The 16,487-nt window shown below is 34.6% G+C and overlaps 1 protein-coding gene across 1 annotated transcript; it reads left to right on the forward strand.

Annotated features, from left to right (window-relative positions):
- The first annotated feature begins 3,501 nt into the window (after positions 1-3,501).
- LOC128220478 (centrosomal protein of 19 kDa-like) lies at positions 3,502-13,994 on the forward strand. Its single transcript, XM_052928887.1, has 2 exons — positions 3,502-3,553; positions 4,951-13,994. Exon 2 carries the CDS (start codon positions 4,952-4,954, stop codon positions 5,456-5,458), a length of 507 nt encoding a protein of 168 aa, XP_052784847.1. The 5' UTR covers positions 3,502-3,553; position 4,951; the 3' UTR covers positions 5,459-13,994.
- The last annotated feature ends 2,493 nt before the right edge of the window (positions 13,995-16,487 follow it).

Consider the following 16,487-nt stretch of genomic DNA (forward strand, 5'->3'; position numbering starts at 1 on the left):
CGACATTGAAAGAGGTGTACGACAAGGCTGTCCACTATCCCCTTACTTGTTCATTATATCTATAGAAATGTTATCCATTGCCATACGATCAAACAACTCAATTAAAGGTATAACTGTAGCAAATGAAGATTTAAAAAATACTATGTTTGCCGATGATGCAACGTTTATCACTGACGGCACAAAACAGTCATTTGAAAAACTTGTAGAAACTATTGACAAATTTAGTAGTATATCTGGTCTAAAACTAAACATAATGAAATCTATTATTCTTAGAATTGGTTCTTTAAAAGACACAAATGTTGTTTATTGCAAACGCAACAATTTTACATGGACATTTGATAAAGCATGTACTCTCGGAATGATATTCACAAATAAAAAACACAAAACGTTTGATCTTAACTTTTCCCCCAAACTACGTGAATTATACTCCTGCTTAGATATATGGAGGAAACACAACCTTTCATTACTTGGCAAAGTGACTGTTATTAAGACATACGCGTTGCCAAAGATAATCTATCCATTGACTGTTCTTCAAAACCCACCAGATAATATCCTTAAAGTACTTAATCAAAAACTGTTTAATTTCATTTGGGATGGGAAACCTGATAAAATATCTAGACACACATTAATCAATAATTATGAAGAGGGGGGAATTAAAATGACTGATATTTTGCATATATACATTCGCTAAAAGCAGGGTGGTTAACACGTCTATTAGATGAAAACAATGAAGGCGACTGGAAAAAGTTTTATTTACAAGAATTTCAGGATCACGGAAGTAAAATATTGCTCGAATCAAATTTAAAAGAAAACGATGTCCCATGCATAATAAAGAATACTTTTCTGAGAGATATACTTTTAGGTTGGACATCGATAAATTTCGACCAAAATCCGAAATCTATTCCGAAACAAATACTTTGGAATAACTCGTTTATTAAACTAAATAGCAAGTCGACTTTTTTAAGACCTGGTTTATGCGAGGAATTAAGTATATTGAACACCTCTATGATTTTAGAAGACACAGATTTTATGATTTTGAGCAATTTAGAAATTTATATGATCTACACCCTTCAGAATTTTTAAACTACCATGCTTTAATTTCTTGCATTCCAACTAGCTGGAAAGACGAATTTAAAAATATTGATATGCATACCATTACACAACCGCTTACAAATAATCTACTGCTTGACAGAATTCTAAGAATAAAGAAACCGAACAGACTTTTATATGAAAACTACATAAACAAGCATAAAGGCCAAATAGTCAACAAACCAGAAGTAAAATGGGAAAATGAATTCATGCTTTTAGAATGGAAAAGTATATATCTGAACTGTTTTTTATTGCGCTATCGAAAACAGATTAAGGAGCTTTCAGTATAAATATATTAAGAGGATTTTGCCAGTAAACAAAATGTTGTTTAAATATAAACTCGCAAATTCAAACCTCTGCGGTTTCTGCAATATGCATATTGAGGATATCAATCAACTTTACTGGGAGTATTCCAAAGTACAACATTTCTGGTCAAAATTAAAAGTATTCCTTGACAGGAACAATATTCAAACTGAAATAACATTCAAAAATATCTCTTTTGGAGTTATAGAGAAACAGACTCCGAGAGTGATGCATATCAATTTTATTTTCCTATCATCAAAATTTTATATTCATAAATGTAAACTTATAAACGATATTCAAGCTTTTGAAAGCTTTGTCATATATCTCAAACAAAGAAAACAAATAGAGAGATGTTTGGCAGAATCTAAGGGCAAAATACAGTTACATGACCTAAAATGGAACCAAATCAATATAAATTAAAATTAATTTTAAAGGCAACCTTACATGTTTTATTACATGTTCTATTATTCTTCTTACTTCATTGGATTTTTATTTTCTTATTTGACTAAAAAAAAATGTTCGCCTTTTTTTACAAAACTTTATTTTTCCTTAGTTAACTAAACGAAAAACAAACATTTCCATCTCATGTGCAACATATACCAATATCAATATTGGAGTAATACAGACACCTCTAAACTTATTTTGTATTGATATCAAATATATGATATTGTAAAATGTATGTTATGCATGATACCGGAATAAAAGTTTATCACAAAAAAGGGAGGTAATTACAATGTGATGACCATTAAAAAGGAGTTATATACGAGCATTTTATCTTCGCCCGTGGGCAAGATAAGAATTTCTAGCATGGTTAAATTATTGGATCTACTTATCTTAGATGGGAGAATATAAGTATCTTCCATGGCCGAGAGTGTAGGATAGGTTCATCCCGACCCGAGCGTAGCATCATAGAAACCTTGTCTTGGTGCAATATTTAGAAAGCTTATTAATTATTTCTCGCTTCAAATGTCACCATAAAAAAGTTTTTCACACACCTTTCGAGAAATAATGCTTCACTCTCCTCAGAACTTTTTAAATATATATTTATATATTTATATAATCTGAATCACTGCGCGCATATCCATGACAACCACGAATTATCGCATATCCATACACATTTATTTTCACTACGCACAAAAGAGTTCTAACAAAAACAATACTGGTAAACCTCGTTTCCGCAAAACACCCTACGCTCGGGTCGGGATGAACCTATCTTACACTCTCGGCCATGGAAGATACTTATAATCTCATTCAACCCTTTTGACAAATTTAACGAAACAAGTGTTCGACATACAGACCGGTTTCCAAAATATACGCATGAGAGCAAACAGTACGTACTAAACACATTTGATGAGAATTACAAATCCGTGAGGAGAGGGTGGTGGACGTATATGTGGTGGCGGTGGGGAGGGGAGATGGGAGAGGGTGGTGGACGTATATGTGGTGGCGGTGGGGAGGGGAGATGGGAGAGGGTGGTGGACGTATATGTGGTGACGGTGGGGAGGGGAGATGAATCTAAATTATGACACTTATAATCATAGGTAGTTTTTATGCTTATAAAAATCGGGAAAAAAATAGACAGATAAACAAAACTCCACACACACATTAATAAGACATTCATGTTGCATAAGAAGGGCAGAGACTTATGATAATTGTCGAACCCGCAGATATTAACACCATTGTCAAACCCATATAGAGCAGAGAGTTAATACTTTCAGTTTAAGTGTAGATTAGTTCAGACTTGGAGGATACCTTATCAGAAATATACCGTTTGATGTTTGCATATAAATCAGTTGAGGATTCATTTTCTGATATAGCTATTTGACGTGACTGTCCATTTCATGTGAACTTTTTATCCCCATACAGTACGCTGACCTTTGTGTCTATCCATACTCGGAGATAGACTTTTTGATGTGTGTGTCTATCAATGTTCTGCGAAAACAGCATCTTATGTGTGTGTCTTACCATATTCTGCGATACGTTCTCGATAATGAAATGGTAATGGCAGGTAACCCAGGCTAATAAAAACGAATGTAAGTGGTGCGATACATGTACGAACGGGAATTATCAAGTTTGTATAGTACGGTAGCGTTTCGACAATACCGGAAGTTTACATTGACCAAAAATGGTTGACAAGTTGGAGCAAACTTTTCAGAATTAGGTATTTTACACGTAACTTTACTTTTCATCAATTATAATGGTTAATCAAATTTGCATTGGAACACTGCAAACTTTTAACAGCTATACGCTAGGCTTGTTTTGCTTCCATTTTCTCATCAATGGAAATAGTTTGCCCAGATTGATTGCAGTTATCTTCATTTATAATTTTGGAAATTAAATGTTATTATTGACGATATATGTGTTGTGACCATGCTCATATACATTGTTCATCATTTCATCCACAAACTTATCATAAATTATGCAATATAAATACTAGTAAATTTAAATTACTTTCTTAACTAGTCATTGAATTTTGAAAGCCCTGACCAGTAGAAAGGATTTTGTTTGAACACTGATTTCAGCCCAAAATAATCATATACAAACAACATACCGGTATCTACCAATCAAAAAATATTATTCCTCAAGGTAGCACAACAATTATTAATTTTAAAATGAAAAAATAGTATACCCTTAGGCTGCTGATGGCGATTTTAAAGGCGTTCCAAGCTGTTTGCCACTCAGTCAATATATCCCCAAAGTTTTAAGTAAATTGAAAGAAATTTAGAATAAACCAGACGATATTTTTGAGCAGACGACAATTTACCCAAAGGGTTAATTGGGGTTTGAACATAGCACCTCTCAAACTGCAGTCAACTATTCAACTGTGTCGACATAAAAACTTGCTCAACAGCGAGGCTGTTGGAAGTGCCACATACCACTGATACTACACTCCCCCACTGTTACCCTTTTGGGCCCCATAACATTCAGGCGATACCAAATTACTTCTAGCACCTTTAAAGTAAACCTGGGAGGAAAAGTGGGGCTCGAATCTATGACTGCTCGTACACTAGCAAGGCACTCTAACAAACTGAGCTAACCAGGTGGCTGGTTCTTATCCACACTTACCTCCTTGACTCATTAACCCTTAAGGCTGACAGAGGCACTCCTGCCGGAACAGCTTCCACCATCAAAGTGAAAGAAAGAGTATATGCTTTGAACCCAATACCTTTGGACCTGCAGTTGACACCACTGCCGCATCGCCATTTAAGCTAGCTCAATAGTGAGGCTATAGTACCCTATACAACCAATATTACAATTTCCATTAGTGTTTTAAATCCATTAATATGCGAATAAATGTCTTCACAATGCCTGCTAAAATAGCCCCACAGAAATGACTTTCACAACTCCTTTCCACTATTAACATTTTGTGCATGACCTGATGACAGGCTGATGTGACCGTGCATTTGCTATTTATTTAAGCACACACCCAGAACCAATTATTCAAAATGAATTGTCTGTGTGTAACTAAAGTACACAACCAGCTACTATCCTGTTTGCAGTGAGTTTTAAGAACAAGTTTTCTACTAGTTTGTCAGTATGTTGTCTCTATTTTTTCAGGATGGTCAGAATGGCTGAGATTGAGATAAAGAAATGTGGTGTCAAGTTTGATCCTCCAGCAATAGTTGTCATTTATGGTGACAAGGGGGCGTCTAAAACTAGAAGAAGGACAATGCCTCTTCATGACTTCGATAAAAAATCTAATATTGATAAGGCAGTTGAAAATTTACATTCAAATCCAAAGCATGGCAAGTATGTGTCACAAATCTCCAAAGCTCAACTGACAAGACTTGTTACAATAATCAGAGACAAGCTGAACGGCATGAGCTTGGAAGCAAGTCTAGCGCGCAACGATGATTTGGATAAAATCGATCCCGAACAGAATCTGAATGCTGTGGATGAGGAAACTTTACAACGCAAAAAGGTTGTGATGGATCAAACATTTGTGAAACATCAATTGAAACCTGGAGACCCTGGATTCGAGTATGATGTTCAGGTGGAGTTTGATGAAGAACAGGTTATAGAATCTGGCTGGGACTCAGGCGACGGCTCAGATTTTGAATTCTAGATGTGAATCAATATTGTGTTACTGGCTGTTGGGAGTTATAGATATATTAAGAGTTGAAGTGGATTTTTAATTATAGTTACGACCATGACATTGTTAGTGTTACTGACTTTGTCCGAAATGATGTTTCCCATTTTTTTATTGCAGTGATGAAATTTGTACAAGCCCTGCAAAATGTTAGTGGCAATGGGGTTTGTTAAAATACATAGTCAGCTTAGTTACAATTGCACCAAGCAGTAGCATTAAGAACTTTTGGCCGGTATTCATACAAAATCTTGAGTCATTTCCTAAGTTAAGTATCTCACTGGTCATTTACTATACTAATTAGAAATTTATAATATCTAGATACAGTTTTTATCAATTTATAAAGTATACATACTTTAGGAAATCACCTTTTAATTTTCAAAATGACTCAAGATGTTTATGATTACCCTGGCCCCAATTTCTCGAAACTTCTTAAGTCCCTTATTTATAACAGGATTAAGCTAAGCTCACTATTTTTGTTTTTCATTAATTTGCCTAACATTAATTTTTTAAAAAGTTTTTATACTTTTGATAGGAATTATCTTTATGATACGGTAATCACAGTTAACCATTTTTCATTCATCCAAATTTGATTTAAGTACGTATTTCCGCTTATAATTGAAATAAGCTACTTAAGCCTGTTAAGCTTAAGATGTTTCGAGATTTGGGGCCAGGTTTGTAAGTTGTTGATCCAAATGTCTAAGTTGGATAGATAGACATACAGAATCATGAATGTCTTTGATACATGTAGGTAAATGGTAGCATTGTATGCCGTGTTGCAATATCCCTGAGTGCTGATTCAATAAAGCTCTGAGTCGTAAACTGAAATAATCTTACTCTTAGGGGTGGGTCCAGGAATTGATGTTCGAGGGGGCATAACTTAGGGGGACAACCTAGTGACATTCACCCTCACTCAGAACCAAAAAAAATAAATGGCTTAAAATGCTGACAGGGAGGTCTTGGGGTATTCCTGAAGAAAATGTTAAAAATTTCTAGTCTGAAATGGTGCATAATTGAGGGTGGGCACCCCCCAGTCGCCCCCCCCCATTAATATCGCTTGTGGTCATAGTTACATTCTTTTTCTACATATTCGAGTGAAATCCACTAATAAAACTGAACACAAAGCTGTTGAAATAAAAAATCAATGTGTGGGCGTTTGTGACGTTTATACAGATTTAAGATAATTGTAATAGCAACTGAAACTCTTTATTGAAACAGGCCCCTGATTAGTGAGTAAAAGTTGTCCAGCCTCGGATGTCTATGTTGAAACACATTCTATTTATTTTTTTGTGAAATGAAATACATGTTGATAATGATATGCATGTTCATGTATGAGTTTCACACAAATCCAGGTATTCATAAACATAGCTGTACAAAATTTTATGTATCATATTATACATTTCATGAAGTTTAATTTATAAAAAATATTGCAATTCATGTTTTTATACCTGGTACGTTTGAAATTGTACCAAAAAAAGTGGTTGTGATTGAAGTGATTTTGTTTGGACTGTGAACATTTTGTTAATCAAACTATTTACAACTTTATTATAATAATTTACATAAAATAAGTTGTTATTCAGCATTTAAATGTCATGGGGTTTTATTGTCATTGTTTAATCAGATTCTGAGCCTGTGTGCCTAGCACCAACAAACAACTCTATAAATAGATTCTGCTCTTTCACCTTATAAAACATATATGATTGAGATAAATCCTTATATTAATTTTTAATACATCTAAATTTAAAGGTAGTATTTTGAAAATGATGTACATGTAGTATCTGATATCACACCCAACATGTTTTTCAAAAAATACTTAATATTTGATGGCTCACAATTAAGCGTAATATATACATGTATAATAATTGTTCAAAAATACACATGTATAATAATTGTTCAAAAATACACATGTATGATAATTTTTCAAATATACACATGTATAATAATTGTTCAAATATACACATGTATAATAATTTTTCAAATATACACATGTATAATAATTTTTCAATAAGTGTACAGCAGGGCACATACTTAATACATGTAGAGGGAAAAACATATGGAATAATCACATTTAAAATAAATTCTATAGAATACCCCTCCCCCACACACCTATGCTGTGATTATAAGCCTGTGAACAGCAGCTATTTTTTCTCACTTATTATGTGGGCCCGCTGGAGGTCTTACTTATTGGGATATATGTGGGATTTTGACTACAAATGAATAAGAACGCTTACATAAACTGAAAAAATAAAAGAATGTGATAAAGATGTTTTTAGCTCACCTGTCACATAGTGACAAGGTGAGCTTTTGTGATCACAATTTGTCCGGCGTCCGTCCGTCGTCTGTCCATAAACTTTTACTTTAAACGACATCTCCTCATAAACCGCTTAGCCAATTTCATCCAAACTTCACAGGAATGTTCCTTGGGTGGTCCCCTTTGAAAATTGTTCAAAGAATTGAATTCCATGCAGAACTCTGGTTGCCATGGCAATGGAAAGGAAAAAACTTTAAAAATCTTCTTCTCCCAAACCACAAGGCTTAGGCCGTTGATATATGGTAGGTAGGATCACCAAATGGTCCTCTACCAAGATTGTTCAAATTATGGCCCTTGGGTCAAAATTGGCCCCGCCCCGGGGGGTCATGGGTTTTCTCTATATGTTTATAGTGAAAACTTAAAAAATCTTCTCCTCTGAACTTACTTGGCCTAGAGCTTAGATATTTGTCATGATTCATCGTCTAGTGGACCTCTACAAAGTTTGTTCAAATTATGGCCCTGGGGTCAAAATTGGCCCCGCCCCGGGGTGTCATGGGTATGCTCTATATGTTTATAGTTAAAACTTCAAAAATCTTCTCCTCTGAACTTACTTGGACTAGAGCTTAGATATTTTGCATGATTCATCGTCTAGTGGACCTTTACAAAGATTGTTCAAATAATGGCCTTGGGGTCAAAATTGGCTCCGCCCCGGGGGGTCATGGGTTTTCTCTATATGTTTGTAGTGAAAACTTCAAAAATCTTCTCCTTTGAACTTACTTGGACTCGAGCTTAGATATTTGGCATGATTCATCGTCTAGTGGACCTCTACAAAGATTGTTCAAATTATGGCCTTGGGGTCAAAATTGGCCCCGCCCCGGGGGATCATGGGTATTCTCTATATGTTTATAGTGAAAACTTCAAAAATCTTCTCCTCTTAACTTACTTGGACTAGAGCTTAGATATTTGGCATGATTCATCGTCTAGTGGACCTCTACAAAGATTGTTCAAATTATGGCCCTGTGGTCAAAATTGGCCCCGCCCCTGGGTGGTCATGGGTTTTCTCTATATGTTTATATTAAAAAAAATCAAAAATCTCCTCTGAACTTACGTTGCTTAGAGCTTAGATATTTGGCTTGATTCATCGTCTAGTGGACCTCTACAAAGATTGTTCAAATTATGGCCTTGGGGTCAAAATTGGCCCCGCCCAGGGGGGTTAGGGTATTCTCTATATGTTTATAGTTAAAACTTCAAAAATCTTCTCCTCTGAACTTACTTGGACTAGAGCTTAGATATTTAGCATGATTCAACGTCAAGTGAACCTCTACAAAGATTGTTCAAATTATGGCCTTGGGGTCAAAATTGGCCCCACCCCCTTCGGGGGTCATGGGTTTTCTCTGTATGTTTTTAGTGAAAACTTCAAAAATCATCTCCTCTGAACTTACGTGGCTTAGAGCTTAGATATTTGGCATGATTCATCGTCAAGTGGACCTCTACAAAGTTTGTTCAAATTATGGCCCTGGGGTCAAAATTGGCCACACCCCGGGGCTGATGGGTTTTCTCTATATGTGTTATAGGGAAAACTTAAAAAATCTTCTCCGAACTCACAAAGACAAGTAACGTCTTAATTTAAACTGGATAACATATTTAGTACACATACCAATTTTCAATATGGGCCACATACAACAATTAATAACAAATATACATATATAGATACACACGTAAAATCAAGTAGTGACAAGAGCTTAGATATTTGGCATGATATATCATCTAGTTGACTTGTACCAATATTGTTCAATCTTTGGCCCTGGGGTCAAAAAATGGCCCCACCCGGGCGGTCATGGGTTTCCTTATATATGTATATGATGAAAACTTATAAAATCTTCTCCGAAACCAAAAGGCGAAGGCCTTAGATATTTGGTATGAAGCATTGTTTATCGGACCACTATTAAGATTGTTCAAACTTTAGCCCTGGGGTCAAAATTGGCCACGCCCCGTGTTCATAGGCTTAGGTTTTCAATATATTTATATAGTCTTATATAATAAAACTTTAAAAATCCTCTTCTCCAAAATATTAGACCTAGAGCTTTCATATTTGGTATATAGTGTTACCTAGTGGACCTACACCAAAGGTATTCAAATTATTGTCCCGGGGTCAAATTGGCCTTGCTCAGGGGTCATTTGTTTTTACATTGTCTTGTCACTTAAACATCTTTTCCTCTGAAAGTAAAGGTCAGAATGACTCCATACTTGATATGTAGCATCCTTACTTGGTCCTCTCTCAACTTTGTTCAAATGGTTTTGTTTGGCCCCTTTTAGGGGTCACCAGAGCAAAAAATAGAAAAACCTTTAAACAACTTGATCTTATTAACTGCTTGATGGATCTTCAAGTCTGAAGCATCCTAGCATGGGCCTCTGTCAGGTCTTTTCAAATAATTTTGTTTGGCCCCTTTTAAGGGCCACCAGAGCTAAAATTAGTAAAAAAAACTTAGCATTTTCTTCGCATGAACCCCTTGATAGATCTTCAGCAAATTTGGTTTGAAGTGTCCTTGCATGGACCTCTCTTAAATTTGTTCACATAATTTTGTTTGGCCCGGTTGCCATGGCAACCTAAAGGAAAATGTCAACAATTGGTTATAATCATCTTCTTCTCCTAAACCGCTTTGACAATTTTGATGAAACTTCATAGGAATGATCCTTGGTTGGTGCTTTTTCAAAATTGTTCAAAGAAATTAATTCCATGTAGAACTCTTGTTGACATGGCAACCTAAAGGAAAAGTGTCAACAATTGGTTACAATCATCTTCTTCTCCTAAACCGCTTGGACAATTTTGATGAAACTTCATAGGAATGATCCTTGGTTGGTGCTTTTTCAAAATTGTTCAAAAAAATTAATTCCATGCAGAACTCTGGTTGCCATGGCAACCTGAAGGAAAATATAGGCTGTCGTGTCCGTGCTGTGACTTACTCTTATATGGACAGATTTTAAAATGACTTGCCATATGTTTTCGACATACCAAGACAACGTGTCGTGTGCAAGACCCATGTCCCTACCTCTAAGGTGAAAGATACACTAAGTGTTTATTCACAATGGAATGCTGAATATGAGGACATAAAAAGTGTTGGCTGTCATTTAGTATGATTGGTTTTTTTCTATGCTCAGAGGCAATTTAATATAACTTCCAATATGTATTTGACACATAAAGGCAAGATCAACTTTTTATTTACTTGTTCATAGATCAATGTCACATTGGGGGGCATTTGTCACATACTTTGACAGCTCTTGTTCAATATTCTTTGAGAAACAAGCTATATTAATAACAAAGGTTAAACTCTTTTACTCAGGTGAGCGATTTAGGGCCATCATGGCCCTCTTGTTTTTAAAAAGATTCCTACTCTTTCATAAAAAACATTTGGGGTTCCATATTTTTATTATTTCATAATTCTTTTTTTATATTATATAAAATTGGGATTTTTTTTCACCTTTGGCAAAAATTAGTATATGTTTCAGCATAAGGAATACCGCTGAAAACATCAGGCAGAATTTCAACCCCTAATATGTCAGGAAAACAAACTGTGAACATGAATATCATAAGTCATCCTACAAATAATTGATATATAGGAATGCCATACCTACGTGTGATTGTGTTTCCATCCCATGCAGAGGTTCAAGGCTGTATTTTACAGTTTGCCTATCGAAACCACGTGGGAATTATACAACTATGAACATAGCAAAAAATTGTTTGTGATATCTGTTAAATGTTTGTACATATGTTTAATAACTATCTTCCCAATAGGAACCAGCAGGAAGCAACATTGACCTTCCTGTGTAAAAATAAATGGACTGGTTGAACCATTTTGATCTTATATAATTTTGTAATTTTTCTAACATTTAAAGTGAAATTTTCAGTTTACGCCTTCTTATTTTATCAAATCTGGTTAAGGTCTTCAAGCAATTTATAATGAGAACGTTAAAACTATGTACATCGACTCAGATGTTTAAGATAATTAACAAGATTTAAGATGTTCAGATGAATTACACAAGGCCATGCCAAGTACATTGTATTTCTATGTTTAGGATTATAAGGCTTGTTGGTATATGTATATGGTCGGTATATTATGTGCAGACATACAACAATAACTTTAATCCTATAATAAATTGTTTGGAAATTAAATAATAATGGGGTTTCATAGTCTTCCTGTTGGCGGTGAAGGCAAAGTGGATTTTGAAGAGAAAAAAGAATGCCCTTGTTCAAAATGGTCAAATGGAACTTAGTCCACAAGTTGCCAAAGGCAATACACATTTGTATAGCAAGACTGAGAACTCTGGCTGTAATGACTGCTGAGTTTTGCCCCTTTGTGGACAGTTGAATTATAAGAGAAAAAATGCATTTACAAAGCTAATATAATCAAGAACCATTAGAAGCATTTCACTAACCATAACACTATTAAGCATTATAACATTTAGAAACTGCAGGGATATCATAGCTTCTTATTTTAAACATTTACATTGCTGGACTGTTTTTTGAGCCTCTGTTGTATATATCCCAAAGCAGATCACTTTTCGAGCATTGACTTGTTTTTCCATTTACATTTTTTGCTTACTAGCGGCTAGTTCTTGTACTCATTAATAAACTACGGGCAAGGTGCTTAAAAAGTGTGAAGTCAGAGAGTGTTTATTAGACCATATGACAATTTTTATGAAGTAGATAATCTTTCTCAATCACTTTGAGGTCACCGTATCAATAAATATAGCATATGTGTTTGTTCTTTAAGCCAATTGAAAGAGCAAACTAACAGAAAATCACATAATAAAATTTTTGTTTGAGCCAAATTTTCTTTTTATTATTTTTATCAGGGTATACAGACAAAACAGGTCTTGGACGTCCCCCACACATTCCTGGCAAATACACTTTACACTAACACAAATCATCTCTTGTTTGGCTTTAGCAAAATATGTACAAAAATCACGTTATTTTATAAAAGCAATAGTCCACCTGAACTATTCTCTCAGAACCAGATGAGAATCGAAACATGATTTTTCTTCAGCCTTAATTTTCTAGCCGTTTGTTGCTAAAAACCTACATGTATTGTAGAAGATACCTTATCACTTTAAATTTTTAATAAACATGTTTATATGAATGTCCGCTATAAAGCACATTGGGGGCCAACTTTTATCACCGTGGACACCACAAAATGTGATAACATTAGGAAATTCAGTTGCGAGTGTCAGAAATTGAATTAAGGTTTTAATAACAATTCAAATAAACCCAGTCCACTTGTAGACTATGTGTTACATGTATATAACACACTGTATTTGTTCATGTATTATGTTGCTAGGTCATGTGTTCAGAATGTTCAAATCCGTCCATAGTTTGTTCTGTTTTTATGCTTTTGTTTATGGCAATATGTTTATAAAAAATTGTAGTTGATTAAAATAGGGTACATGTAACTGCCAGAGAACCTGGTCATTTACAGGACACAGAGCATGTAATGTATTAAATAAAAAGAACCACTTTTTTACATTACCCTTGTTTGTTAAGCAGTATAGTTGTACACATGTTTAGAAAATGAAACAAGTTTATAGAATACATACAAAAGTATATCTAGACACCAGACAATAAATATAAGATATACCATTTGCTGTATTCACAATCATTCTTATCCTTGTCCATAGAAACACATCAGTAGTTTGATTCAGTCAGCCAGTCCATTGGCCAGTTATTTTTACAGTTTTATCAAAACGCTTGGATTCTAATCTTAAAATAAAGTGAACTATAAGTTGGTTATGAATACAGCCCCACATTGTGATCATCATAGTGTACAGTGTAGATCCAACTGGCGTCTATGTGCATGGCCATCCTGTCAACGAATGTACAAAAATATTGTAAGGTCAAGAATTTCAGTTTCAGATTATGGTATTATCACAAATGATATTGATTTTTTTGGTCTTACTACTTCATTATTATAATTTGTTTTGAAATTTGTATAATTTCTACTCGGTTATAATTATCGTACATTATGATTATTGATAAAAGGGTCCTTACATGTATATACAAATCGAGGGCTCGACACTTAAATGTAATTACTACCCTAATTCATGTGAGAGGTTATGACACTGTTTCACTGTTTAAGCATAATAGTTAGAATTAGTTTATTTAATTGTATTTAGCTGTTTGTCATTTGCATTTTTTGCTCAGTGTTATTTTTATGCAACATTTGTGGATTGTATTTGATAGATAGAACCTCTAAAGAATTACATGTATTATCCGAAATGTATGTAATTAAATTATAAAAAAACAACATTAAACTTGTTATTGACTTATTCTGAAATAACGCACGAATTTATTATTTATATCTCTGTCTTTCCAAGAAAAACGTTTTCTTTCAATTGTTTTAGCCGCGGTGTGTTCGGCATGTTATTGTGCAAACACATTTGATGCAGAAAGCACTCTTGGATCAAATATGCTTCGAGATATTGCCTCAAATGGACAAAAACTCTCGACTCAAATTGGTTTTGAGAGATACCCAAAGTTCGACAAAAGCTCTTGGCTCAAATAGGTTTTCAGAGGTCTCCTTAGATTGATAAAAGTGACTCAATTATATTTTGAGAGATGCTTTTATGTGGACAAAAACTCTTGACGCAAACACAGAGACTTGAATGTATGATGCAGATCCCAACAGCTGCCCCTGGCTTACTTTTAATAGTTGCCTGTGGCCTCAGTTGGGTAAAATCAGTCTTGACCCTGAAAATAAAGAAAATACAACATTTTATAGACTGCTTAACACGTCATGGAACACAATTCAACTATTAAACATGATTTGTCGACGATATTTCAACTTTCTATAAAATCAAAAAAATCCACTGGGGTTATATTAACTCGATAAACTTTGGGATGCGTTCAAGTTCCTTGTTGATTGTTAACATTTTACAATGGCTATACATTGTTCATACATGTCTATACTTAGCTGCATCATACAGAAGGCCAATCAGACCTCATGTGGGCTAAAAAAATCATTACAAAGCTCACCAACCTATTTCGTGTATATTTATATAATCAATATATTAATATCATCAGTATTTAGGGAAATACTTTCATGTCAAAATGTAGAAACTTGAGTTTTGAATGTCTTGAACAAAATGTATAAACACTACTGGTACTATAATGTATCGGGCCTTCAAAAACTTACACAAATGGTGTCATGGTGGGACTTTTAAAAGTAAAAAAAGAGTCAAGTTTGTGCAAATAAAGCTGACATTTCACAAAAATGGTCAAAAGCACTCAACAATGTGTAGAAAGCAGAAGTGTTTTCACTATTTGCACCTCGGTAACCTTCGACTCTTGAATGAAACATGGCGAGCAATGATATCTTATTCAAAGATGGTAAAAAAGGCTATGTATGAGGGATCTTCGAGACGTCAGCGAAATTTTGACAAATCATGTTCAAAAAGTAAATGATTTTATATTAATAGGAAATTGGATGAAATTAGATTTTTAATTTGTGCAATCAGCGACTTGTGTCACACGGACCCGGAATGCAATCTGGATGTATGACGTTGCTATATATCAAGTTCCATCACTGTCTATCTATGCTTAATAAACTATTGATTTTCTGAGTGACCTTGACATTACTGACCCAAAAAGCAATTCTAGGGTTTGTCTTCACATAAGCTTCCTCCACAACAAGTTTCACCAATCAATGTAAAATATTTTTAACTCAAGTCATTGAGCAGATGTATCATTTTAATCTCGACTATTCAAAGAATAATGTGCTTTATTAAATACTCATCATAAATCGAAACACAATACATTTCGCAAAATACGGTAGTCGGTGTTCCACTCCCTGACAAAAACGGTCGTATTTCACGCTGCTGACGTCACTGCGTGTTTTAAAATGACGTCACCAAGCGAAATAGTGCGTCATTAAAATGACATTTATTATGAAAAATGTGTCTTTAACCTGATTTATCCAGTAATATATACACTAAAAGGTTTATTAGAACTGCGTTTTGTACCAGAATGTCGTATAAAACTCTCTGTGGAAATTGGCAGATTTGATTTAGAATCTGCTAACATACCCTTGAGTCGAATATAACCGCCCCCATCAAAACGCAGTAGTAATAACCCGATTATAATACTCACTTGGCGTTTTCGTCTGTGTCGGCGACACACCTTGGTTAAGGTTTTGGATGTAAGCACCTTTAAGTCATTATCTTAGCAAACTAGTCATGTATTGCATTGAAACTTTTACATGTTTGTTCCCTACTATCCAACCTACTTAATTAACCAAGTAAGATTACTCGATCTATTCCTACTTTATGAAGTTATTAACAATATTTTGAATAGAATGCAAATGTTAAGGTTTTGCACGTAAGCACACACAGGTAAATATCTCATCTACAACTTGATGTATTGCATTGAGGCTTTATACAATTAACTTCTTCATCCAAGCTACTTAAATCACCAATTTAGATAACTCTGTTTTGCGTATAACGCAAATTTTGGCCCTTTATTTTTTTATTAAAAAATTCTGGTTTTGGTTTTGCATGTAACCACATTTAAATCAATATTTCAACTTTAACATCATTCAGTTCATTAAACCTTTAGACATGTGTTCCAAACTACTCAACTTCCTTAACAATCCAAGTAAGATGGAAGTATCGTCTATGGCCGAGAGTGTAAGATAGGTTCATCCCGACCCGAGCGTAGTGTGTTTTGCGGAAACGAGGTTTACCACAAACCGCAAAACAATCCTAAGC

The sequence above is a fragment of the Mya arenaria genome, chromosome 15 (assembly GCF_026914265.1).
Source record: "Mya arenaria isolate MELC-2E11 chromosome 15, ASM2691426v1".
Lineage (NCBI taxonomy): Eukaryota > Metazoa > Mollusca > Bivalvia > Myida > Myidae > Mya > Mya arenaria.